Source organism: Danio rerio, chromosome 25 (genome assembly GCF_052040795.2).
Source record: "Danio rerio strain M-AB ecotype USA chromosome 25, GRCz13ab, whole genome shotgun sequence".
In the NCBI taxonomy this organism is placed as follows: domain Eukaryota; kingdom Metazoa; phylum Chordata; class Actinopteri; order Cypriniformes; family Danionidae; genus Danio; species Danio rerio.
In genome coordinates, this window is record NC_141045.1 from 38915001 (window position 1) to 38940000 (window position 25000).

Genomic DNA, 25000 nt, shown 5'->3' on the forward strand with positions numbered 1-25000 from the left:
CCCAAAGGTGCTTATTGGATTGAGATCTGGTGACTGTGGAGGCCATTTGAGTACAGTGAACTCATGTCATGTTCAAGAAACCAGTCTGAGTTTTCTTGGAGATTTTCTTGGCACACTTTGGATCCATTAGTACCAATTGAGCATGGTGTCAACGCCACAGCCTACCCGAGTATTGCTGCTGACCATGTCCATCCCTTTATGAGCACAGTGTCTCCATCTTCTGATGGCTACTTCCAGCAGGATAACGCACCATGTCATAAAGCACGAATCATCACGAACATGATAATGAGTTCACTGTACTCAAATGGCCTCCACAGTCACCAGAGCTCAATCCAATAGAGCAGCTTTGGGATGTGGTGGAACGGGAGATTGGCATCATGGATGTGCAGCCGACAAATCTGCAGCAACTGTGTGATGCTATCATGTCAATATGGAGCAAAATCTCTGAGGAATATTTCCAGTAGCTTGTTAAATCTACGCCATGAATGATTAAGGCAGTTCTGAAGACGAAAGTGGGTCTAATCTGGTACTTGTTAGGTGTACCTAATAAAGTGGCCGGTGAGTGTCATTCTGTTGTAAAAACTCAACACTGAATTGTTTCATCACGGAAAACGTTGCGTTTATAAAATCACACTTGATTTCATATACGGTTGCAGGCCTTTGTATTTTAAACATCGACCGCTGTGCTAGGATAATGTGGGTGGTCAGTTTTAGGTGTTTATTTTAGCATGTTGCTATGCGGTTTCTAGGATGGCCGGTCAAAAAAAGGCCACCCGAAAGACTTTCTCCTGGATATGACGAGTTTGTTCTTCACGATGGGAATGCTTGCCTTAGCAAACACCGCAAATAAACCCAAAATACCCCCATATAAGAGCATTAAAGAGCAAACTTACCCCCTGGAAGTCCAGTGAGCGCATTGAAGTGATTGAAGACAACATGAATCAAACATTGCTGTGCTTAGACCTCTGACATATGATGATATACAGTTGAAGTTAGAATTATTAGCCCCCCTTTGATATTTTTTTTCTTTTAAATATTTCCCAATTGATGTTTAACAGAGCAAGGAAATGTTCACAGTATGTCTGATAATATTTTTTCTCCTGGAGAAAGTCTTATTTGTTTCATTTCGGCTAGAATAAAAGCAGTTTTTAATTTTTTAAACACCATTTTAAGGTCAACATTATTAGCCTCTTTAAGCTATATTTGTTTGATAGTCTACAGACTAAACCATCGTTATACAATAACTTGCCTAATTACCCTAACCTGCCTAGTTACCCTAACTACCCTAGTGAAGCCTTTAAATGTCACTTTAAGCTGTATAGAAGTGTCTGATGAATATCTCGTCATATATTATTTACTGTCATCATGGCAAAGATAAAATAAATCAGTTATTAGAGATGAGTTATTAACACTATTATGATTAGAAATGTGCTCTAATCTTAAACTGAAATTGGAGAAAAAAAATAAACAGGGGGGCGAATAATTCTGACTTCAACTGTATATATATATATATATATTATTATCAGGATTTGATATATCAGTCATATCGCCCAGCACTAGTGCAATTAAAATACTGTACAACAAACTCCTCTACACAGGATCTAATGAAAAAGCGACTCTAAAGAGAACGACTGCGAAAACTAATCCAATTCTACCTTCACCAACACGTCACACATCCAAAGTTGACCAGCACTGTTAAGAAGCTCAGGCCAAACGCAAAAGCAGATCTGGGTCCACAGATTAGCATCCGCACAGAGGGATTACAGACACCTACTCCCGTTTCAAAGCCTCCGCTGTGTTTTGAAGTTTTTTTTTTGGGGGGGGGGGGGGGGGTCTGAAAAACTGAGTCTAAAGGCTAAACTCTCATTTGGTTCCTGTGGGATCTTCTTCAGCTTAATCCCCAGATCCTGGTCTCATCTTCTCTTGTTATTCGATCGCCCTCAGATCAGTGACTATGAACAGCGCCTTCATTAATTTCTCTTAAGAAGATTAGCGAGCCCTTGGATGTTATTGTTTGCAAATCTGATTTCCCCGGTGTCGTATTCTAGTAAACAACTGCATTGCGATGGATGCAGCTGACCAGAGGGCGGCTTTACTCATTTACAAAGCACACAAGTTATGCCGGGTTCAGACTGCATGATTTTAGCCACGATTTTGATTCGCCGGCAGGTTTTGAGTAATCGGCGACAAATGATCAGGTGAATCAATACTTGTTCACGCAAGTAACAATCACACAGTGTGAACTATCAAGACGCCATCTGAGAGAATCACTGATCAGCCGCAGACACTCGCCAGATATTTGGCATGGTAAATATCTGGAGCTGTCGGCGAATCAAAATCATGCTGGGTGAAATGTGTTCTGATTGAAAATGACATCACCGATCACAAACAGCCAATGAGAGAGCAGCATTCACCATCTGCAGGCCAGCGATAGGATGGGGAGAAGTTAAAAGGACTTCTTTTCTGTCTATTCGGACCCAAGAAATGATGAAAAAACTAGCGTAAAGTAGTCAGGAGCAGCCGTGCCTGTTTGACGTTTCATCTGAGCAATACCACAACCGATCGAAAAAGAAAAAAAGTGCAAGAGAAATTGCTAATTTAACTTGTCTTTAGGAAAAAAACTCATTTTATTTGGACTTATTATTTCTTAAAACAAGACAATATGTTAGGCTAGTATGTTGGACTTGAAACGAGACACATGTTTTAAATAGGACAATAATGTTCAACCTTTATTTAGGCGTACTCACACTAGGTACAGTTGCCTCAAACCGGGCCAAAGCACGCTTGCCCCCCCTCCCGTCTCCCCCGACGGCCCGCGCTCACACCATATCGGGCCTCGGCACGCTTACGTCATCGCTGCTGCTCTGTTCAGTGAGAAGCGCTCTCTATGGCAAGCCTTTTTAGCATTTAAATCTTTGTTCTGACTCGATAAATATATTAAGAGATATCTCTAATTATATTTTGACTAGTCATAATTATAACTCCACTAGTCAGAATAACAATTAGAGATATCTGCAATTACAATTGTACTAGTACGAAATCAGATTGGAGATATCTGCAAATATATTATGACTAGTCATATTCCTCCATTGACTTCCATTGAAAAATATTTGCAGATCTCTAAATGAGTTTTGACTAGTCACAATTGTAATTAGAGATATCTCTGAGTTTTTACTAGTCATAATACATTTGGAGATATCTTTAATTCGTCATATTTAGAGATATTTATAAATATATTTGAAGATATCTCTAATTAATTTACTAATAGTCGAATTACAGTTGTAGATATCTTGAATTGGATTTTTGACTAGTCAAAATTCATTTAGAGATATCTGCAAATATTTTTCAATGGAAGTCAATGGAGGAATATGACTAGTCATAATATATTTGCAGATATCTCCAATCTGACTAGTCGAATTATAATTATGACTAGTCAAAATATAATTAGAGATATCTCTAAATATATTTATGGATAGTCAGAACAAGGTTTAAATGCTAAAACGGCTTGCCATACGCTCTCACCAGTAGCACAGTGGAGATTTCTCTAGTTATATCGTTTCAGTCGTTTGTTATGCAGTGACATGCAGTCAAATATTTCGCCAAACAGTCCTTAGGGATGCGGTGACACGCAGTCAGATATTTTACCGAACAGATCCGCCACTTTTGCCGCTCATAAACAATCATAAAGCTCTCGTGCTGCAGGAATGAGGAGGTCTGCTGAAGGCGCACAGCTGTCATGCAGTGAGGAGTTCTCGTCTTTAATAACTATGGCAGTTTGCGTTCACTGAACAGTAAGAATGATTAATAAATCCATATGAAACAGCCCCTTAAAAGTCACGTCTCGCTTTCAGTTTGGGTTTTGGTGCGTTTTGCACTCACACACAAGCGTACTGCGCCAAAGCCCAAGTGAACCTCGCTCAGGCCCACCTCTTCCAACCGGGCCAGGGCCGGCCAAGTGAACCGTGCTTGAGCCCGATTCAGCGCACTCACACTTCTCAAACGATCCGGGAAACGGGCCTGGGCACGGTACGGATGGCATAGTGTGAGTAGGCCCTTACTTTATACGGTTACATTTATATATAGTTTAGTACTCGGTTCAATTATATTAGTCAGTTTCATACCTGAAAACTACTGCTAGATACCCGAAACATCGAAAAAGCAGTTTATTTTGGTAGTATATTGGCAACATTACAATCATTGGTGGCTTTTCCGTCTGTTTATTACTAAAGACATCATATGGTGAACTGTACTGAAACCGTGACGCTAAAAACAATTATAAAAACCAGATCGATAGCAATTGTGAAGCACTGCACTAACATGCTAACTATACTATGACATGATACTAATACTATGACATTAAAAGCGGGATAAACTAATGAGAAGGTTTTCTGTGAGCTCTTCTAGTGACAAAAATACAGGCAAAATGGACGGTAATGAAGTGTGCTGGTACTCACTGTGATGAAGTCCTGCAGATGTGAAAATAAAAAGCAAACGAGTGTAATGAGATACTAGAAATCACTGTACAGTACTAAGATTGGGTACCGATACCCATGTATACCTTTTGTTGCGTTTTGAAGTGAGGAATGTCATGTCCCTGGTAGGGTTTGGCCGATAGACGATGCCAGGGACGATGCCAGCCCTGGCACTGTAGCCACACCAGCCCACATTACCACACTGACACAGCCCCACCCAAGGACACGCACATTCACTACTTATATTGGTGTACAGATGGTAAAATTATATAAGCAGTACCTATCTATTTAAGAGATATTTAAATATTTAATGTATGTGACTGGAACAAAAGCAACCCATTTATATATGCAATCATGTCATTCATTTTCTTTTCGGCTTAGTCCCTTTATTAATCTGGGAATCAGCAACTTATCCTGCATATGTTTTACACAGCGGATGCCCAATCCGAATTGGGTTACCCAATTCACAACTGGCCTACCCAATTCACCCATGACATGTGTTTGGACTTGTGAAGGAAACCAGAAGGAAATCCACGCGAACATGCAAACTCCACACAGAAACACCAACTGACCCAGATGAGGCTCAAACCAGCAACTTTCTTGCTCTGAGGCGACAGCACTACCTACTGCGCCATCACACTGACCCCTTTCGAGACCTTTTTTTTTTTTTTTTTTTTTTTTGCACTTACAATTTGTTTGACATTCTTGCCAGATTTTGATTACATCCGAGCAGCCTCAGATTGGGTTGGCCCATCTCGAAACCAGCCGGTTGTTGCCAATTGGGCCAATGCTTAACATTTACTATTATTCTTACTATTATCATCATCATCATCATAATATTCACATCTCGCACAAGATAAAAGCTGCCTACATTTAAAAAAAAACAATACATATGAAAAAATAAATTAATAAAATAGGTGACCGGCCCACATTTAAAAAATGGTCCGGCCCTTCTGGCATTTGCCAGAATTGCCAGATGGCCAGTCCGCCCCTGGACGATGCCAGGAGTTGCACCAAATATGTGCTCTTGCTTTAAGCCATTCTCATTAGTTAGTCATCAAACACCTGACAACTGCTTGTGTGTGGACTCTCCTGTCGCAAAATGAAGAGGAAAGTCCTACATGATGGAAATAGTTTGAGTGCAGTGTTTACATGTCTGTACTGCACTCCAGTAATGCCACTAAAACCAGAATATTAGAAAAATGTCTTAATTCCATTCCCATTTAAATCGATTATGACTTTAACTGGATTAAGATCACCAAACATTTGTTAAAAAAAAACTATAGTCACTGCCGCACAAAATCAAACACGGTCAAAGGATGAACCACACAAAGTCGCACTCAACCAAACCGCGAGGATCCACCAGGGAGTTTGATTGGGAACGAGGCGCTAATTAATTTGAGGAGCCGCTATCTAGCTCCGTATCTGCGTCTACAAACCGATGCTTCAAAACACAATGAGCTTCATTTCCCCAGGAGACGCCAATGCCAAGTTCAGCCCTTTTCAATCCCGCCAGGCAATTCCAGCCGCGCCATTAAATCCACAAAGCCAAATGTAATTGATTGATAAGGGCCCGAGATTAACCGGAGTTTTTGTCTCTCAATCGTGATGGCCGCAGAAGATGCCGTCCTATCCCATCAACACCAGCGCCGTTATCTGATCCCAGCTAAGAGCATTTGGCCATTACTGTTGACCTAAAAAGGACCACCGAAAACCTCCATCTTTGACTGGCACGATCTGATGAGAGTTTCCCATCTTATCTGCGAAAGACAATGAAGACGCGCTCGCAGCTCGGAGAAGTGCATTGTGGGCTACAGGAGAAAACCTGCCTGCTCTTTTGGAAACGTCCTGTTGTTGTCTACGTTAGCATCACTTACACAATGAAGCGTTCGGCTGTTATCTGCTAGCATGCTAGTTGTGCTGGCGTGATTTAAAGTGTCCTCTGGTGGGAGACAAAAGTTGTGTGATGAGCCTGAATCTCACAGGAACACGTCCAGAATGACATAAAGATCCGGATGGAGATTGTGGGAAAGGCTTGACTTTGAAAGCTCCTGTAAGAGCTGTAAACACCATCTGGGTGTTGGTGTCACTGTTTTATGGCTTTTAAGATGAGATTAATTTGTGGGTTAGGGTTTACAACTCATGCGATTAACATTTTATAGTCTATATTTAGCTTTTATTATATATATATATTTTTAAATGATCTATTTACACTCACCGGCCACTTTATTAGGTACACGTTACTTGTACCAGGTTGGACCCCTTTTGCCTTCAGAACTGCCTTAATCATTCATGGAAGAGATTCAACAAGACACTGGAAATATTCCTCAGAGATTTTGCTCCATATTGACATGATAGCATCACAGTTGCTGCAGATTTGTCGGCTGCACATCCATGATGCCAATCTCCCGTTCCACCACATCCCAAAGCTGCTCTATTGGATTGATATCTGGTGTCTGTGGGGGCCATTTGAGTACAGTGAACTCATTGTCATGTTCAAGAAACCAGTCTGAGATGATTGAGCTTAATGACATGCTGCGTTATCCTGCTGGAAGTAGCCATCAGAAGATGGAGACACTGAGGTCATAAAGGGATGGACATGGTCAGCACCGATACTCAGGTAGGCTGTGACATGATGTGACAATTGGTACTAATGAGCCTAAAATGTGACAAGAGAATACCATTACACCACCAGCAGCCTGAACCGCTGATACAAGGCAGGATGATCCATGCTTTCATGTTGTTGAGGCCAAATTGTGAGCCGAGCATCTGAATGTGTCAGCAGAAATGGAGACTCATCAGAGCAGCAACGTTTCTCCAATCTTCTATTGTCCAGTTTTGGTGAGTCTGTGTGAATTGTAGCCTCAGTTTCCTGTTCTTAGCTGACAGGAGCGGCACCCTAATCAAAGTCACTTACATCACCTTTCTTCCCCATTCGGATGCTCGGTTTGAACTGCAGCAAATCGTCTTGATCATGTCAAGTTGCTGCCATGTGATTGGCTAATTAGAAATTTGAGTTAACAAGCAGTTGGACGGGTGTACCTTATAAAGTGGCCGGTGAGTGTATAACAGAAATGGCAGTTTTGGAAATAACCATCATTTTAGTAAAAAAAAAAAAGCAGTGTAATTATGTGTGTGTGTGTGTGTATATATAAATACACACATACACACACACACACACACACACACATATATACATACATACATACATACATACATACATACATACATACATACACACACACACACACACACATATATATATATATATATATATATATATATATATATATATATATATATATATATATATATATATATATATATATATATATATATATATATATATACACACACACACACATACACACACATCATTACACTGCTTTTTTTAACTCTAAAATGATAAAAAAACAGAAAAAAAACAAAAATATTGAGTAAATGTGTGTAAATCTATATTTAATTAGTTTTTAAATTACCTTCAGTAATATTATTGACTAATATGAAAATGTTCATTTGATTTATGTACAATGCAATTTGTACAGTCATATTTTCTGTCTTTTAGTAGCCATTTTATACGAGAGACTTGCTTTGTTTACCAAAAAAAGTTAATCAAATTGGATTTGCATTTTAAACATGGAATAAAAGTTAAAAGGATATTATTTTTTATTTCACATATTAAGGTTTTAGTTATGATACTCCCAAAATAATTCAGAAGAAATCCACATTTTTACCAAAATTCTCAGCAGAAATAGCAAAAAAAAAGTCCACAGATTCCGTCTGGCCCTGATTATAACCTAAAAACAAACAAGCTTTTCTTGATATTTTTAGGCACACTGCTGAATACACACAGGATGTTCAGCAATACACAAATAACTTTACAGATGAAAACAAATTAAAGATTAAAAAGTTATATAAAAGCCACTGCCTCCACGCCTTCATCACCTCTGGGCTTTTTTCAGTTTATTCATGACAGTCTGCATTAGTATATTATCATTATTATTATTATTATTATTAGCAGTATTTTTATTATTACTAGCGGTATTATTTATTATATGCAGATTTATATTTGTTTAAATAAACACAAGTTTAGACTATCCAGCTGTGGGGTTTTGGAGACGTCTGCATCACTATATGAGGCATAAGAACAGGACGCGTGTTAGGATATAACTCAGTTTTCTGACCACACTTCGTTATTATTGTTCATTTATTCCTTTGCTGGAGATCTGAACTGAATTTAGAGAAAGTTTTGGTACAAATCTTTGCACTTAAACTAAATTAATTATGTGAGCTAATGGATGTCTTCAGTGGAGTGAGTTCCCACTGTTTTCTCACTCTACCAAAGTAAAAGAGCAAAGTGAAGAGTGAAAGTAAAGAGAAAGTAAAGAGGCTGAATGGAGGAGGCTCGTTCCTTATCCTCTCGCTGCAGATGCTCTGTTTAACAGTTTTCTCGCTAGTGAAGCGTTCAGTTTTTACACTTACAAAGTCCGCCATGTAAATAGCAAATACACCAATGGTAGAGGAGACTGTGATTGGTTTAATGCACTCTATGCTCAAAACACACCCATACCTCATTAAGAGGATAAGTACAACCCTGTTAGACCATGCGCAGGGGCACAAACCATATTTCTCTGGTAGCAAAAGTAAATTAGCACACAGCCTTAATGCTATTGCGCCATGTGCTTAAGACATCCTGCTTAGAGTGTTCAAATACAGCCCTAGCTCTGCATAAACCCTATACAGATTTTGTATTTCTGGTATAACCGACACTGTTAGCAGCATCTACAGAGGTGGTAAGTGCTCTTGTCAGTATCTCTGTACGCTTCCAGCAGCACCAGCCGCTCCCTGTCATCCTCGCTTGCCGCGTAAATTCACTAAACTTGCTGGAAATTTAATAAGAGCTGCTGCTTTGGGCCTGACACCCGCAGAGCAGCGACCCAGACACATATGTGATGATTTACAACCAGACACGCATCCGTCTGCCACCTTCCTCTGCTATGCCATGCTTTCCGTGCGCTTGCATCTTGCTTGTTGGGAAGTGTGTGTGTGTGTGTGTGTGTAAATGGCAGAATCCACAGCCTCAGGGCCAAAGGCTTCAGAAGTTAAGCCAATACAGGCCGCGCTCGCGTCCCAACAATATCTGGAAGTCGTCAGAGGGTTTTATTTTTCTTTCCTCTTCACCTTTAAAGATGACCCGCTCTGTTCGGACAGCACTATCAGGCAACAAAAACGCTCCTGGTCAAACAACAAGCCGTTCCTGTCCGAGCGCTTTCATCCAGGCTTCAAAAGAGAAACGCAATCCTCATCCTAATTAGCTTGACCCTCACAATGAGGAAACACAAACACTGCAAACACACAGATTCGGCACCGGCAGGAAGAGCGGCGCATTATGAGGAACATCAGGGTGTAATCGGATTACTTTTTTACAAGTAACTATATGTGAAGTGTTGCATTAGTATTTCGTTTATAAATATTTGGTTTCAGCTTTTCTTTTTCAAGATGCAGCACACTCAGTATTGTTCAAAATACTTATTTAAAATGAGCTGAAACTAAACAATTCTTGAGATTTTTTTTGGAGGGAAAACTTGGCTGTTTCTAAATATGTGTTCTTGTCTGTTCTTGCGTCCTCGTGAAACGTCATCAACCGTCGTCGAAGTACTGTTCCAATTCAAAGTTCACATCTTTCCAAGTACAGATGAAATTCCCGGTTGTGTTCTAGCTCTGCCCCTTTGACCAAGGATGCACCGAGTGGTGACTTGTGCAAACTTGCGAAGCTCAGGCATTCCAGAATGCATTGCAGCGTAACCAGCGAACAATAATGGTGGAGGAGAAAACCTGCACGGTTTTAAAAAAATACTCATTTACTGTGTCACAAAATAAAGTTAAGAGTTTTTCAGGCGAGAATGTAGCTGTTTTAAACTCGAATCGGCAGTTTATTCACAAAGATAGCGCGTCTTTGACTCAGCTTATGTGGAGTTTGACTCCCAGCCTGCCAGTGGGAGCTCCTTCATCACCTTCCCCACCGAGAGCAGCTTTACTTCAGCCAGTCCATCTCGTATGTACTGCTGGATCTTATCACTCCATTGTAGCTGCCAGCTAGCTCTATCAAACCTCTTCAGATGCTTCAGAATGCAGCAGCACGAGTGGTCTTTAATGAAGCTAAAAGAGCACATGTCACTCCGCTGCTCATCCGTTTGCACTGGCTGCCAGTCGCTGCTCGCATCAAATTCAAAGCTCTGATGTTTGCTTACAAAGCGACTTCTGGCTTTGCTCCTTCTTATCTGCTCTCACTTCTGCAGATGTATGTGCCCTCCAGAAACTTGCGTTCTGTGAATGAACGTCGCCTCGTGGTTCCATCCCAAAGAGGCAAGAAAACGCTTTCCCGAACGCTCGCGCTCAATCTGCCCAGTTGGTGGAATGAACTCCCTAACTGCATCAGAACGGCAGAGTCACTCGCTGTCTTCAAAACGCGACTAAACACTTAACCATTCAGTCTCCACTTTCCTTACTAATACGCAACTCCCTCTCTGACTCCTCCACTAACTACAAAAAATAAAATAAAATAAATTTACTAATGCTTTCCTTCTTAGATTTTACACACCTAAAACTTGCCTACAGCACTTCTTCATTGTTGCTCTTATAGTTGTGCAAATTGCTTTCTTGTCCTCATTTGTAAGTCACTTTGGATAAAAGCGTCTGCTAAATGACTAAATGTAAATGTTGTAGTTAAAACATGCTATTTAATTCAGCTTGTGAATATCTAACGGACAGTTTTTGGTCTTATAAATCTTTTATTTGTCATCAGGTGTGTTATTTTGTCAGTATTATTTTGTTATCTTTTATAATTGTTTTTAATTATGTTACCGTGTTGTACGCTGCTTGTCTTTGTTTACCAAATTGTTTGGCGTAATCTGTATTTCTTATCGTGTATGTCTTTATTTCTTATTGTGTATATACTTGTATAATGTCCATTGTAGTTTTTTAAATCTGATAATCAAAGACGCGTGCTTGTGTATAAGAACTCATTTTACTTCACATTTATATGGATTTAGGTTTACATTTTCTTAAATGAAAAATTTATATATATAATATTAATATTAATCATGCTTAATATAGTTGAATCATTTTATTGTTTATTTGCAGTTAAACCGATGAATCCATGGTGAGGTAAGTCACGTTATAAAGTACACTGCCGTTCCATTTGAAGAAGTACACGACTTCTGTCCTCGCGTCCTCGGTAGTTCGTTCTTCCAAGTCTGAACTTACAAGGACACAAGCCCGAACTTTGCATACTTGATATTGAGAAACAGCCCTTGATTGTTTTGTTCTATACACTTAAATTTGTACGCTAACTTAATCGATTTGTGTTGGGACAGCCTGAATTCATTGTGTAGAACCCTGCATTTGTTCCGCCGGCCTCACCTTTCTGCAGACGAGCGTTGGGTCCTGTTGCAGAAGCAGGTACAATGTAGTGGCGTTTCCCAGAGCCGCACAGCGCAGCCAATCCCGCTCTATGGGCTCCAACTGAACACGAGGAAAGAGCGACTGCAAACAACACAAGAAAACAACGAATGCGGAGAGTTATCGAAAGAATAGATGTTCACCAGAAGAACAGCAATATACAGTATAGTCAATAGCTATGTTTCAATCCACCTATTAAAAAAACGGTTGATGGAAACGCCCTAATGCGCATACATTTTGAAAATGCGCATAACTGAGTAGGATAAACTTTTTAATCAATAAAAAAAAGATGCGCATAAATTATGATGGAAACACTTTTCCCGCATAAATTCCAGTATGCGTATATGAGAGCAATATCACACGAGTAAAAGTGTGATATGGCTGTATATCGGCACTGGTTGGAGGTGTACGTTGGCACAAGGCTGCAGGCCGAGAGCCTTAGTGCCCCAACCAGTGCCGATATACATCCATATCGCACTGCTACTCGTGTGATATTGCGTTTATACAACAGTTTGACGGTATAATGGTGTATATAAAAACAAAATCAAACATGGAGAGTCTCAAAAACCCTTTTGTATGAGGAACTACTTCCGCATTGGATTCAAATCATAAGCTGACAGTAAAACAGCTGAGCGAGCATCTTTTAAACTTTAGATCTGTAGTGTCTGCTTTTTGCTGGCTGTATGTGGGCGGAGTAATACACAAAGGGTAAAGAGGCTGTACGGGTGCTGATATTACTTAAATATATCACGGCTATCAGCCAATCAGATTCAAGAACCAGGCAGAACTGTTGTGTGTGTGTATATATATATATATATATATATATATATATATATATATATATATATATATATATATATATATATATATATATATATATATATATAATTCAGATTTATTAAATTACAATGGTCAATAATTAAATTCAAGTTCAAATTGTTTTGGCATATTATTAGCTCCATAGTTCTGTGTGTATTGCTAGTATTCTTCCACATATCCTTCAAAGCGTTCTGGTTGTGTTTTGATGCGCTTTCTGACTGCTGTAGCTGTGAAGTAACTCTAATCATTCAGCGGAGTGATATGGAGGTGTAATGCGTAAAAAAATCGGCCGGAACTACTTTAACTGTGCATTTAACTGACAATGGGGCCTTTTTCACAAGACTGTCATGACGCGTTTAATGGTCATCGCCATCTTAAATCCTTGTAAGTTTTTAATAATTAGATTGCTTTTAAACGTATGAACATTTATATGTTTTTCTGTAAGTATTTTATCATCTTTCCATCAAATAAAAACAGAAATACCGCAAATGCGAGGCGTATGAAAAGCAGTGTTCATGAGGGCAGGACATTAAATTTAACATTATTCCTCCTTCTGTTTGCTGTTATCAGTCTCCCACTATTGTTTTCCTTCTTCTGAACGTCTTAATCACACCATCGTGGAGTTTTTCTTTTATTATTTCAGCCAATAGGATTGTAAAATATTGTACTTTCCCATTCACTGTGCTCTCAGTTACCAACTACGACGACTTCTGGTGCTGAGAAACTCCCTAACGACACACCTTAAAGTGCTCATCAGCCAATCAGAGTCGAGCATTCATCGGCCCTGTAGTTTAGGCATAAGTAATACATTCCTGCGCTAAATAAGTCAGCAATAAAAGTGCCTTCAGCTCCGTTTCACTTTGACCTCTCCTCACTTCTAATCTGCGGCCGGTTCCAGGCTGCCTCCTCCTAAACAGAACCAGACCAAGTTTCTTGTCACACTGATCAATGACCTGTGACCAAGTCTGGGGCCCTGCAGACACAAGGGCCCCGTTGTTCAATCCGACAGAGCGCATCGGGGATCCAATGCCCAGATAACACCGTCCCAGAAAAGAGCGGCCGATCCCCGCTCCGCTAATCCTCATGTTTAGCACCTGTTTATGATATGACAAATTGAAACCCCCAGCGTGAAGGTCCTGACATTATTGCCTTTCTGTTCAAAACATTGATTCAACATGGCAACCGAGGGGCTGCCGATTGGAGCCAGGGGCCGAGTGTGGATATTGACATGTGTGTCTGATAAAAGATGAAGGAACTGAGATGCAAACTAGCGCTGCACAATATGTGGTTTCAGCATCGACACTGCAATGCAAATATATATATATATATACAGATAAAATTAGATTATTAGCATGAATTAGCATTTTTACCTCACATTTAGGACTATTTAACATGCACGCTTCTAGAATGAATTAGCCTGTTGTTAGCGTGTTTCTAGAACGAATTAGCATGTTGGTAGTACATTTGAAAAGAAAATGTGAAAAGAATTATCTTATTAGCAGGAATTAGCATTTTTACATTACATTTAGGATAATTTAACATGTTGTTAGCATGTTTCTAAAATGAATTAGCACATTGTTAGCATGTTTTAGAACAGCATGTTGTTAGTAGGTTTGTAAAACGAATTAGCATGTTGTTAGCATGTTTCTAAAACAGTTAGCATGTTGCTTTACATTTGAACATGTAAAAAACTGAATAGATCGACAGATAGAAATAGCATAACACGAATTAGCATTTTTACCTAGCACTGAACATTATTTAGCATGTTGCTTACAAGTTTCTAGTAGAAAACAGCATGTTCGCATGTTTCTAGAATGAATTAATATGTTGTCAGCATGTTTCGAAAAAGAATGAGTATGTTGTTCGCACATTTCTAAAACAAACAAGCATGTTGGTAGTACATTTGAAACAAAAGACCTAAAAAAGCATGAGTAGATTAATTAGCTAATTAATTATATAGTGTGAAAAGAATTAGCTTGTTAGAATGAATTAACATTTTACCTAGCATTTAGCATTATTTAAAATGTTGCCAGCACGTTTTTAGAATTAAAATGTTGTTAGCATGTTTTGAGAAAAGATTGCATGTTTGCACATTTGTAAAACGCATTAGTGTTGGTAGTACATTTGAAAAAGGTATGAATAGATTATTAATTTGTGCTAATAAGCTAATTCTATCTTTTTTACCTAGCATTAAGCATAATTTACCATGTTGATAGCACATTTCAAGAATTAATTAGCATATTAACATGTTTCTAGAACGAACTGGCATATTGTTAGCATGTTTCTAGAATGAATTAGCATTTTGTTTGCACGTTTCTAGAACACATTTGAAAAAAAAAGTCTGAAAAAGTATAAGTAGATAAATACAACTAGCTTATTAGCATGAATTAGCTATTAGAATACTTATACGTATTATTTTAATCACAAGTGTCCGCAAATTTCATCCGTCATTTTTAATCGCAAAAAAATAAAAAATAAAATAAAAATCACACACAAAAAAATAATAATAAAAAAAAATTGCGAAAAACTAGAGGGTCTGATATATATATATGGCGTTCAGCATAAATCACTACACCATATTTTTTTTTAATTATCCATTTCTCAGTGAATACATGTCATTTATTTTGGTGCATTTGAACAAAAGAGATTTATTAAACAGATATATTTATTAAAATAACATTTTAGACAATGAACATCTTTACAAATAGAAAGAAAATACATTTAAATTCATGCAGAATAATGCAAAAAAACAAATACAATCTACAAAATTGTATAAATATTTTCCAATTGGTGACGTTTTTTCCTCGCTGCTCTCGCTGACTCTCAGTAGTGGTTATTAAACCACACTGAACTGAACTTAATCTTTGAAAAGTGAACTACACTGTTTCAATTCACTATGATCTTTTATGTGAAGCTGCTTTGAGACAGTCTACGTTTCCACAAGCGCCATACAAATAAAGGTGAATTGAATTGAATATATTTGTGCTGGTTTTTGGACAGTTATCATCATTTATTTTGTTAGTTGAGCTCCAGATTTGGCTTCAGTACTGACTAATCTAATGTATATGCACAAATATAATCCTGTAAAGCTTCCTATAGAACATACTCCTGTAAATGAGTGAATAGTGAGGGGTGAACTCATATGCTGAGCACTGTATATATGCACAAAAAGCTAAATATTGCAATGTAGAGGTGTTTTCCAATAGCGTGCAGCCCTAATTCAAACCCTTAAATAAACAAACAGATCACAGAGGCAATGTTAGAAACAAACAAAGCCAGAACCAGCAGAGGAAGAGGAGGCTTTGTGCCCTCTGACCCCGTGTTAAAGGCAGAGCGTGCAGAAAGACGGAGGAAAGGGCCTGCTGATCAAACGAGCTGACAGATGAAGGCGAGGGTCTGCGTGACCTTGACTCTTAAACTACAGCCGAGTCTCCAGACGAGAAAAAAAACACACCCTGACTTGTGAGATAACACTAATCAAAGACAGCTCATTAGAAAGCAAGCACAATCTGAGTGAAGCGTCACATCCAAATGTGGTGTCTGATGAATCAAGGCACCAGAGAACTGCAGGGTAGATGTTACCTGTATGTTCAAGCTCTAGTACTGCACTACAGAACAATATCAGACTGACGGTGTAAAAACTCTCCATAAGCGTGGCACGGTGGCTCAATGGTTAGCACTGTGGCCTCACAGCAAGAAGGTTGCTGGTTCGAGTCCCAGTTGGCATTTCTGTGTGGAGTTTGCATGTTCTTCCCATGTTGGCGTGGGTTCCCTGCAGGTGCACTGGTTTCCCCCACAGTCCAAACACATGCGCTATAGGGGAATTGAATAAACTAAATTGGCCGTAGGTGTTTCCCAATGCTGGGTTGCAGCTGGAAGGGCATTTGCTGAGTAAGACATATGCTGGAATAGTTGGTGGTTCATTCCACTGTGGCAACCCCTGATGAATAAAGGGACTTAGCCAAAGGAAAATAGATAGATTATTATTATTATTATCTTCCTCAAAACATAGGGGGCGCCATTGTATGTACACCAATGGAAACTGGTGGTCATGTCCGGTACTGCACCCAAACAAAATACTACTAAGAGCTCATTTTTTTGAGATATAAACTTACAATTTTACAAGAAGGTAATTTGTTGAAATATTTAGCTTTTATTTTTGGTCTATTTTAGGCTAAACAGGTTTAATATATATTTATTTTATTTTATTTATTTTTAATATATATATATTTTATGTATTATAATAATTTAAATATGTATTGTTTTATTACTTTCATAAACAAAGGAATATACTTTTTGTTTTGCAGCTACAATCTTTAAACAGCTATTCTCTCAATAAAATCTATGTTAGCCATTTAGCAACGAGTCTACAGTCACCCGGCAGACAAAAAGTCCTACGAATGACGCGAATCGGCGTCTATTGCTCAGTGAATTTGTTGCGCGAATGAAGCGAGTAAACTTAAAATACTCAAGCGTCTATTTACGCGCAAATAGCATGATTTATCCGCGCCTGCCGTGTCTGGTGTGAACACAGCACTAAGGGTTAAATTTGCAACACCAAGTCACAATACAGCTGAAGTCACAATTATTCGCCTTCCTGTGAATTTATATTCATTTTATTTTTTCAAATATTTCCCAAATTATGTTGAACAGTTTCTGGAATTTTTCACAGCATTTCCTATAATATTTTTTCTTCTAGAGAAAGCCTTATCTGTTTTATTTCAGCCAAAATAAAAGCAGTTCTTAATTTTCTTAAAGTCATTTTAAGGTCAATATTTTTAGCCTCCTTGAGCAAAATTAGTCTTGTAGTTTTGTCTCCAGAACAGACCACTGTTATACAATAACTTGCCTAATTACCCTAACTTTACCCTAATTAACCTAGTTAATTGTCCTTTAAATGTCACTTTAAGCTGTATAGAAGTGTCTTGAAGGATATCTAGTCTAATATTATTTACTGTCATCATGGCAAAGAGAAAATAAATCAGTTATTAGAGATGAGTTATTAAAACTATTATGATCAGAAATGTGTTGAAGACAATAATCTCGATGTTAAATAAAAATTGGGGGGAAATATACAGAATTGGTGAATAATTCTGACTTCATCTGCATATATTCTGTACATAAATCGAAGATGACTCATTAATATAGATCAATTACAATATTCAACATCAGATCTATGACATCACACATGAACTGATGAAACATGAGAGAAGGTGGCTGCGTGTAAACGTCACACAAACGTATCCCATGATGCTGAGGAAATTCCTGCTGTGAGAGGGCAGACCCCAATAACAAGATCTATAAAAATAAGGGTGACATCCTGCAGCTACAGTCAACAAACAGCGGATGATTGATGAAGACAAACTGTTGCGCTGACGGACACTGTGAGATATTTCTCCAAGACGGGCTGTCTTGCGTCGGACACATGAAAGAGCCTGAAGTCTGCCTCTCAGACGGATCAGATGTCTGCGCTCCAGCTGTTTTTTTTTTTACTTGTTTTCTTCAGGTTTACATGTCTCAAAAGTCTACGATGATTGGAAAACCATGTTGGCGTATTTACAGGGGCTACATGTAGGAACTATTATCTGCCTTTCCATTGCCAAAGTGTAAACAGCTTGAAATGAAAGAATGAAGTAATATAACTGCTTTAAACCTAGAGTTGTGAGTATTTCTTAAAGGAACACTACTCTTTTATTGGAAATAGACTCATTTTAGAGCTCCCCTAGAGTTAAACAGTGGAGTTTTACTATTTTTGAATCCATTCAGCTGATTTTAGGGCACTTTTAGCTTAGCTTAGCATAGTTAATGGAATCGGATTAGACCGTTAGCATCTCACTTAAAACATTCCTATTTAAAGCTTGATTGTTTTGTAGCTACTTTGTTTACCAAGACCAACCGACAACAAGGTGACCCAAGTTGTTTTAGGTCGATATGGCTAGGAACCACACTCTCATGAAAAACCCCAAAATAAACTCTCAAAAAACATGCTAAATCACAAATGAGTTAGGGGTGTGGTGAGGTCTACACTTTAACATATACACCCTAAAACACGTTGGGTTATTTATTTAACTCAATGGTTGAGTTAATAATATTTAGTTCCTTGTTGGGTTATTTTTAACCTTTATTGGGTTATTTATTAATAACTCAACCAGTTGGGTTAAATATTTGGTGTTTTAATGGGTTATTTTTAACCTTTATTAGGTTATTTATTAATAATTCAAACAGTTGGGTTAAATATTTGGTGCTTTGTTGTTGTTGTTTTTTACCTTTATTGGGTTATTTATTAATAATTCATCCAGTTGGGTTAAATATTTGGTGTTTTAATGGGTTATTTTAACCTTTATTGGGTAATTTATTAATAATTCAACCAGTTGGGTTAAATATCTTCTGCTTTGTTGGGTTATTTTTAACCTTTATTGGGTCATTTATTAATAGTTCATCCAGTTTGGTTAAATATTTGTTTTTTTAATGGGTTATTTTAAACCTTTATTGGGTTATTTATTAATAATACATCCAGTTTGTTAAATATTTGGTGTTTTATTGGGTTATTTTATCCTTTATTGGGTTATTTATTAATAATTCATCCAGTTTGGTTAAATATTTGTTTTTTTAATGGGTTATTTTAAACCTTTATTGGGTTATTTATTAATAATTCATCCAGTTTGGTTAAATATTTGGTGTTTTATTGGGTTATTTTAACCTTTATTGGGTTATTTATTAATAATGCATCCAGTTTGGTTAAATATTTGGTGTTTTATTGGGTTATTTTAACCTTTATTGGGTTATTTATTAATAATTCATCCAGTTGGGTTAAATATTTGGTGTTTTATTGGGTTATTTTAACCTTTATTGGGTTATTTATTAATAATTCATCCAGTTTGGTTAAATATTTGGTGCTTTGTTGGGTTATTTTTAACCTTTATTGGGTCATTTATTAATAATTCTTCCAGTTTGGTTAAATATTTGGTGTTATGGTGGGTTATTGTTACTCTTTATTGGGTTATTTATTTAATAACTCATCCAGTTGGGTTAAATATTGTGCATTTCTACAGTCAACTGATTTCACTGACACAGAACAGCTGTATTAATGTGTGTGCGTAATGTTGTTTTTGCATTATAAAGTTTATTTAAGCTCTAATTTCAATAATATTGTTTTTGTTTTTTTTAAATCAAATGACCTCTCCGTGTCGTGTTTTGTTATATCCATTTCACCAGCACTAATTTGATAAAACAAAAACTTCATAGCAGATCTATTAAAATGCTTAAAAACTACCTTCGTGTTCATCATCAGTTATTTATTTATTTTATTTTTATTTATTTTTTTGAGGAAATGATGCACACATCTCAGATATTCAGCCGTCATTCTCACTTTTAGGACCCATCAGAGACATCAACCCGATAATAATAACAACAATCATTACACATTATATAATGGTTAAGCCACTTTTTGGCAAAAATAACCCAACATCTTAGTTATTTTTGTAACACAAATTGTTGGGTTAACCCTAACAACTCGATGGATTGTGTTAAAATAACCAAAACGACCCATCATTGGGTTACCTGTTGGATTATTATGACCAACTGTTTTTTGAGTGCATATATGAGATGTGTTGATGAACTAGACCCAGCACCCGGTGAACTCACACCAGCACGCTGACGCTGAGCATGCCTGTTCAGACAGCAAATGCTAATGCGGAAACCGCCGATCTGGGCCGCTAGCTCTGTTAGCACTGACAGAAAAAGACAGCCAGGTCAGAGTCTCGCTCGCCGGGAGAGCAGATACCAAATCAGCAAGTTTTCTGCCCTTTGTGTGGACACCAGGGATGACATGCTGGAGCTCAGGCTACAAACAATACAGCAAGACAGATTAGCATAGGCTAGCTAAACTACTTGTGGTAAAATGCTGGTTATACAAATGTAAGTCAATGCACCAATAATGAATGGTTTCTATAATTTTACTACTTAAAAATGGCTCATTTTTGTAAGGTACACTGAATTTCATTGGATTTACTCTTTTTTTGTTATCGGCACTGTAAATGGTAAACGTTGGTGGACAGCCATTTGTAGGTCTCTACAGAGATGCTCAATTGGGTTTCAGTCAGGGCTCTGGCTGGGCCATTTAAGAAAGGAAAATCCATGGTTACTATAATATTACCATTTAAAAATGGCTAATTTTGGTAAGTGGGAAGAAAATGACTCATTGTAATTAAAAAATCTTTATAATCTAAGACAGTGGTTCTCAAACTGTGGTACGTGTACCACTAGTGGTGCGCAGGCTTCCTTCTAGTGGTACACGGAGAAATGAAATGTCATATACATGCAACACACATTTCAAAATGTATGAAAAATTATGTATATAATATGTCATATATGACATATAGCCGATATTTCTGAGGTAATCTGCCATGTTTTTTTAACTGTGCAGAGTTGTAGCTGCTTTACTGGGCCTACTATGCTACTGTATTTCAATACTGCTCATTTTGGTGATACTTGGAGAGACAATTTGTTTCTGAGGTGGTACTTGATGAAAAAAGTTTAAGAACCACTGATCTAAGTGGTTGCAAACAATTTATTATTATTATTATTTCCTTTATTTAGTAGTAGTAGTAAACTTTATTGTCCTTGACAGGAAATTTGTTATGGGCATCACCATATTGCTGCAGACATTATATAAAAACAAACAATAAAAACAATACAAAATACAGCAGTTACTAAATTTATCAGGGTGCTTTCACACCTACACTTTTGTTTCGGAACGCGTCTCGTTTGCCCAGTTAGCGCGGTTCGTTTGGCATATGTGAACAGGGCAATCGCGCTCTGTTCCATGCCAAAGTAATCGCTCCGAGATCGCTTGAATGAGGTGGTCTCGGCTCGATTAAAACGAACCCTGGATCGGTTTGATTGCAGTGAGAAAGCGATACGATCCGAGCGCGGTTATATCACAGTGTTTATGGATATGTAATAGGCTTACGGCTATATGAAGAGAGAATTATGAGTAGGACGGGAAGTTTCGCGAGTCTCCGGATGCCCGCAAACGAGTGATGATCTCCCGGTAATCTCGCGTCTCCCTCCCGGTCCTCAAATAGGCATCGTCACGCACCCTTCTCACCCCTCCCCACCGTGTCTCTCCTCAGACACGTCGCGCGCTCACGCACCCTGTCAATCACCACCAAACCACCACCTCTCCTGACAGCTTAGCCGGACGCTGCAAAATAAACCCTGACACTCTGACCAATGTGAGGACAGTTTACTCGCACGTGACTTGTTTTAGCTCTTTTGGTCCGATTAGAAACTTTGCAGTGTGAAAGCGAACCGCTCCAAGAGCAAAGAGCAACAATGTTACAATTTTAATCTCTGTCCAATCCTTTCCACCTGATTGAGGACACAATTCTCATATAAAACTTGAGGATTAAAATATTCATCGTGCCCGACAATTTTCCATGCTGTCTTTAAGAGATGCATCAACTTAGATTCACACTGAACAGATACACAATTTAGCCAGGAGATCACATTGAGACAGTACGGCCTCTTCTTCGAGTGAGAACAGGTCAAAGACCTGGAGACCTGGTCATTTAATGGGCTGAATTTCAATAAATTAAGTTGAACATTACTATATTTAATTAGTTTGAGTACATTCAGCCCATATCAATTGTTTATTGTTTGTTTATTATCACAAAAAAACTATGAAAAAACATGTTTAACTTTGGTAAGAGCAGAAGCTAAATAAAAGAAAGATGTTATTGTAACAGTAAAACTAGTACCACATGAACAGATTGGATGATGGTGACATGTTTGCGATGCCTTCAACAATCTGCTCACTCAAATGGAGGATTTTTTTCCTTGTGTATGAATGAAGAATAGGTAAGGTTGAGGTCAGGACTCGAGCCCCGCTGAGAATTTATCACCCCAACATAAAATTAACAAGAGAAAGGAGCCGTAATTGGCGGGCCAGTTGGTACCCGGCCAATAAAGTTTACAGCGAAGTTAAAATGAACGTTTACGAGAGACAAACTCCCCTCGTTTATTCTGAAATTAATGTCTCGGCTTGTTTATGGCTCCGTTGCCTTCTGACATCCACTTTTTAACAGAAACGCTCCCAGCGGCACGTTTATGATGTGCTTTATTATGTCTCCTCGAGATTCATGGGCATCAGTGCTAATGCTCTGTGTTTAAATGTCGACACACAACTTAACTCAGTGGCTTTTGATTGTGTAAATTGTGTGGTCAATTCAAGTGCACTAATACGTTTCATCCTCATCAAGTGTTGGCGCTGTTTCTCTATTTCTATTTGTGACCTAAAATGTCTTTGCAATCACTGAAACCACACCTGTGTGTGTTTCTAACAGCAACAAAACACTTCTGTTGTAAATAGGCTCATTTTACTGCTCCCCTAGAGTTAAACAGTGGAGTTTTACCATTTTTAGGTTTGGCGAGAGCACTTTTAGCTTAGCATTAGCTAGGCTTTGTTCGGTTACACTGAAATTTGGGGAAAAATATTCAGGAGGGCGAATAATTCTGACTTCAACTGTATCAGCGTGTATTATCTGTGTGTGTGTGCGTGTGTGTGTTAATGAGCTTCTGCTTGATCAATGCTGACGGTGAAGTTCACAGCTCAGGTGAGAGAAATGTCACCTCCACCGTAATTAAAAACACAAGTGTCCGCCGAGGGAGCCGTCCTTCATCCGGCTGCATGCTGATCTGGGACCAGCGCTGTTTACACACACCAGAACAGCTCAAATACAGCTCAGCTCGCCCTTTCTGACATGGTGAGGTGCGGATTATTGATTTACGATAACAGCAGGTCCTTCTGCGGGACAGTATGATGTAATGTAAGGTAACATAAGCATGTCCGATATAAACACATACAGTTGAGGTCAACATTTTTCGCAAATTGCAAATATTTCCCAAATGCTGTTTAACAGATTCAGGAATTTTTCACAGTATTTCCTATAATATTTTTTTTTTCTGGAGAAAGTCTTATTCGTTTTAATTCAACTAGAATTAAAGATATAAATATTAAAGATATTAAAGATAAAGATTATTTATAAAACTTTATAAATAAAAAAAATTATATAAAATCGTAACAATAATTATAAATAAAAAAATACAAATTCGTAACAAACTTTATTTAAAAAATAAAAATCGTAATAAACTATCAATAAAAAATAAAATTAAAAATCTAGAAACTTTATAAATAGAAAATCAAATAAATATCATAAAATTTATAAATTTACAATAAAATAAAAATCGTAAAAAACTTTAAAATAAAATAAAATAAACATCTTAACTAACTTAATATAATAATATCATTTTTATAAATGAAAACTAACATAATAATTGTAACAAACTTTATAAATAGAAACTAAAATAAAAAAGTAGAAACTGTAAAAAATAAAAATAAATAAATAAGTAACAAAATTTATACATTTAAAATAAAATAAAAATTGTGACAAAATGTATAAATGAAAAAAGAATAAAAATCATAACAAACTTCATAAATAAAAATAAAATAAAAATCGTAGCAAACTTAATAAATAAAACAAAAAAATAAATAACTCAAAAGTAAAAACTTTATAAATTAAAAATGTAATAAAATCGTAACAGACTTTATAAACAAAAAATAAAATAAAAATTGTAAAAAAAACTTTAATAAAAAAAATAAAACATAATTATTGACAAAAAAACAAAATAGTGCCACCACTAAAACTACACTGACTAAACCTTAAATACAAAATAAATAATACATTTCTATATACATTACAAATGCATATATTTAATATTTGCATTTAAATAAAAAGCATTATTAAAAAGTATTTTTTAATACTTTAATTAATTAATTAATTGATTAATTAATTTGACGTACCAGAACTGAAGACGCCGTTACACTGCGAGTGTCATCCTCCACATCGCTCTGTACAACACAACAAAAACAATTAACACTCAACAACTTATTTTTAATTAGATTTAATTGACATAAACTAGCTGTACTTTAAATCACACTTTAACTTCCACTGTGATTGAAAAAATAATGAAGTTTGGAATATTCATGACGTCACAACCACAAGCTCATTAACATACGAGCATCCACATTTACATTTAAGGGCACAGTACATTAATAAAAACAGTTTCATGGTAAAGGCCAAAAAAAGTGCTGTTTAGGAATGTGCTCAACAGCAGTCAAACATTAGCGAGAAATTAATGTTTTCAAAATTTCAGTACCGATTGGTACCGTATTCCAGTATTGTGAC

The 25000-nt window shown here is 37.3% G+C and overlaps 4 protein-coding genes across 17 annotated transcripts in view; all 4 read right to left on the reverse strand.

Annotated features, from left to right (window-relative positions):
- The window catches only part of mphosph6 (M-phase phosphoprotein 6), a 365183-nt gene that overhangs the window by 312138 nt on the left and 28045 nt on the right, over positions 1-25000 (reverse strand). The gene's annotated exons all lie outside the window — the stretch shown is intronic.
- The window catches only part of snx20 (sorting nexin 20), a 677202-nt gene that overhangs the window by 305842 nt on the left and 346360 nt on the right, over positions 1-25000 (reverse strand). The gene's annotated exons all lie outside the window — the stretch shown is intronic.
- dus2 (dihydrouridine synthase 2) overlaps positions 1-25000 on the reverse strand; it is a 255399-nt gene that overhangs the window by 79520 nt on the left and 150879 nt on the right. The gene's annotated exons all lie outside the window — the stretch shown is intronic.
- The window catches only part of LOC110438397 (uncharacterized), a 140191-nt gene that overhangs the window by 31828 nt on the left and 83363 nt on the right, over positions 1-25000 (reverse strand). For 8 of the 14 annotated variants that reach the window (XM_087312657.1, XM_087312656.1, XM_087312658.1 and 5 more), the window contains 2 exons: positions 24616-24663; positions 11895-12017 (listed from right to left, as the gene is read on the reverse strand). In XM_087312657.1, coding sequence (XP_087168783.1) covers positions 11895-12017; positions 24616-24663 — 171 coding nt within the window. Of the gene's footprint in view, positions 1-1816; positions 4467-11869; positions 12018-24615; positions 24664-25000 lie in introns of those variants that run through there. The other 6 variants (XM_087312666.1, XM_087312667.1, XR_015526808.1 and 3 more) reach the window with 3 other exon arrangements.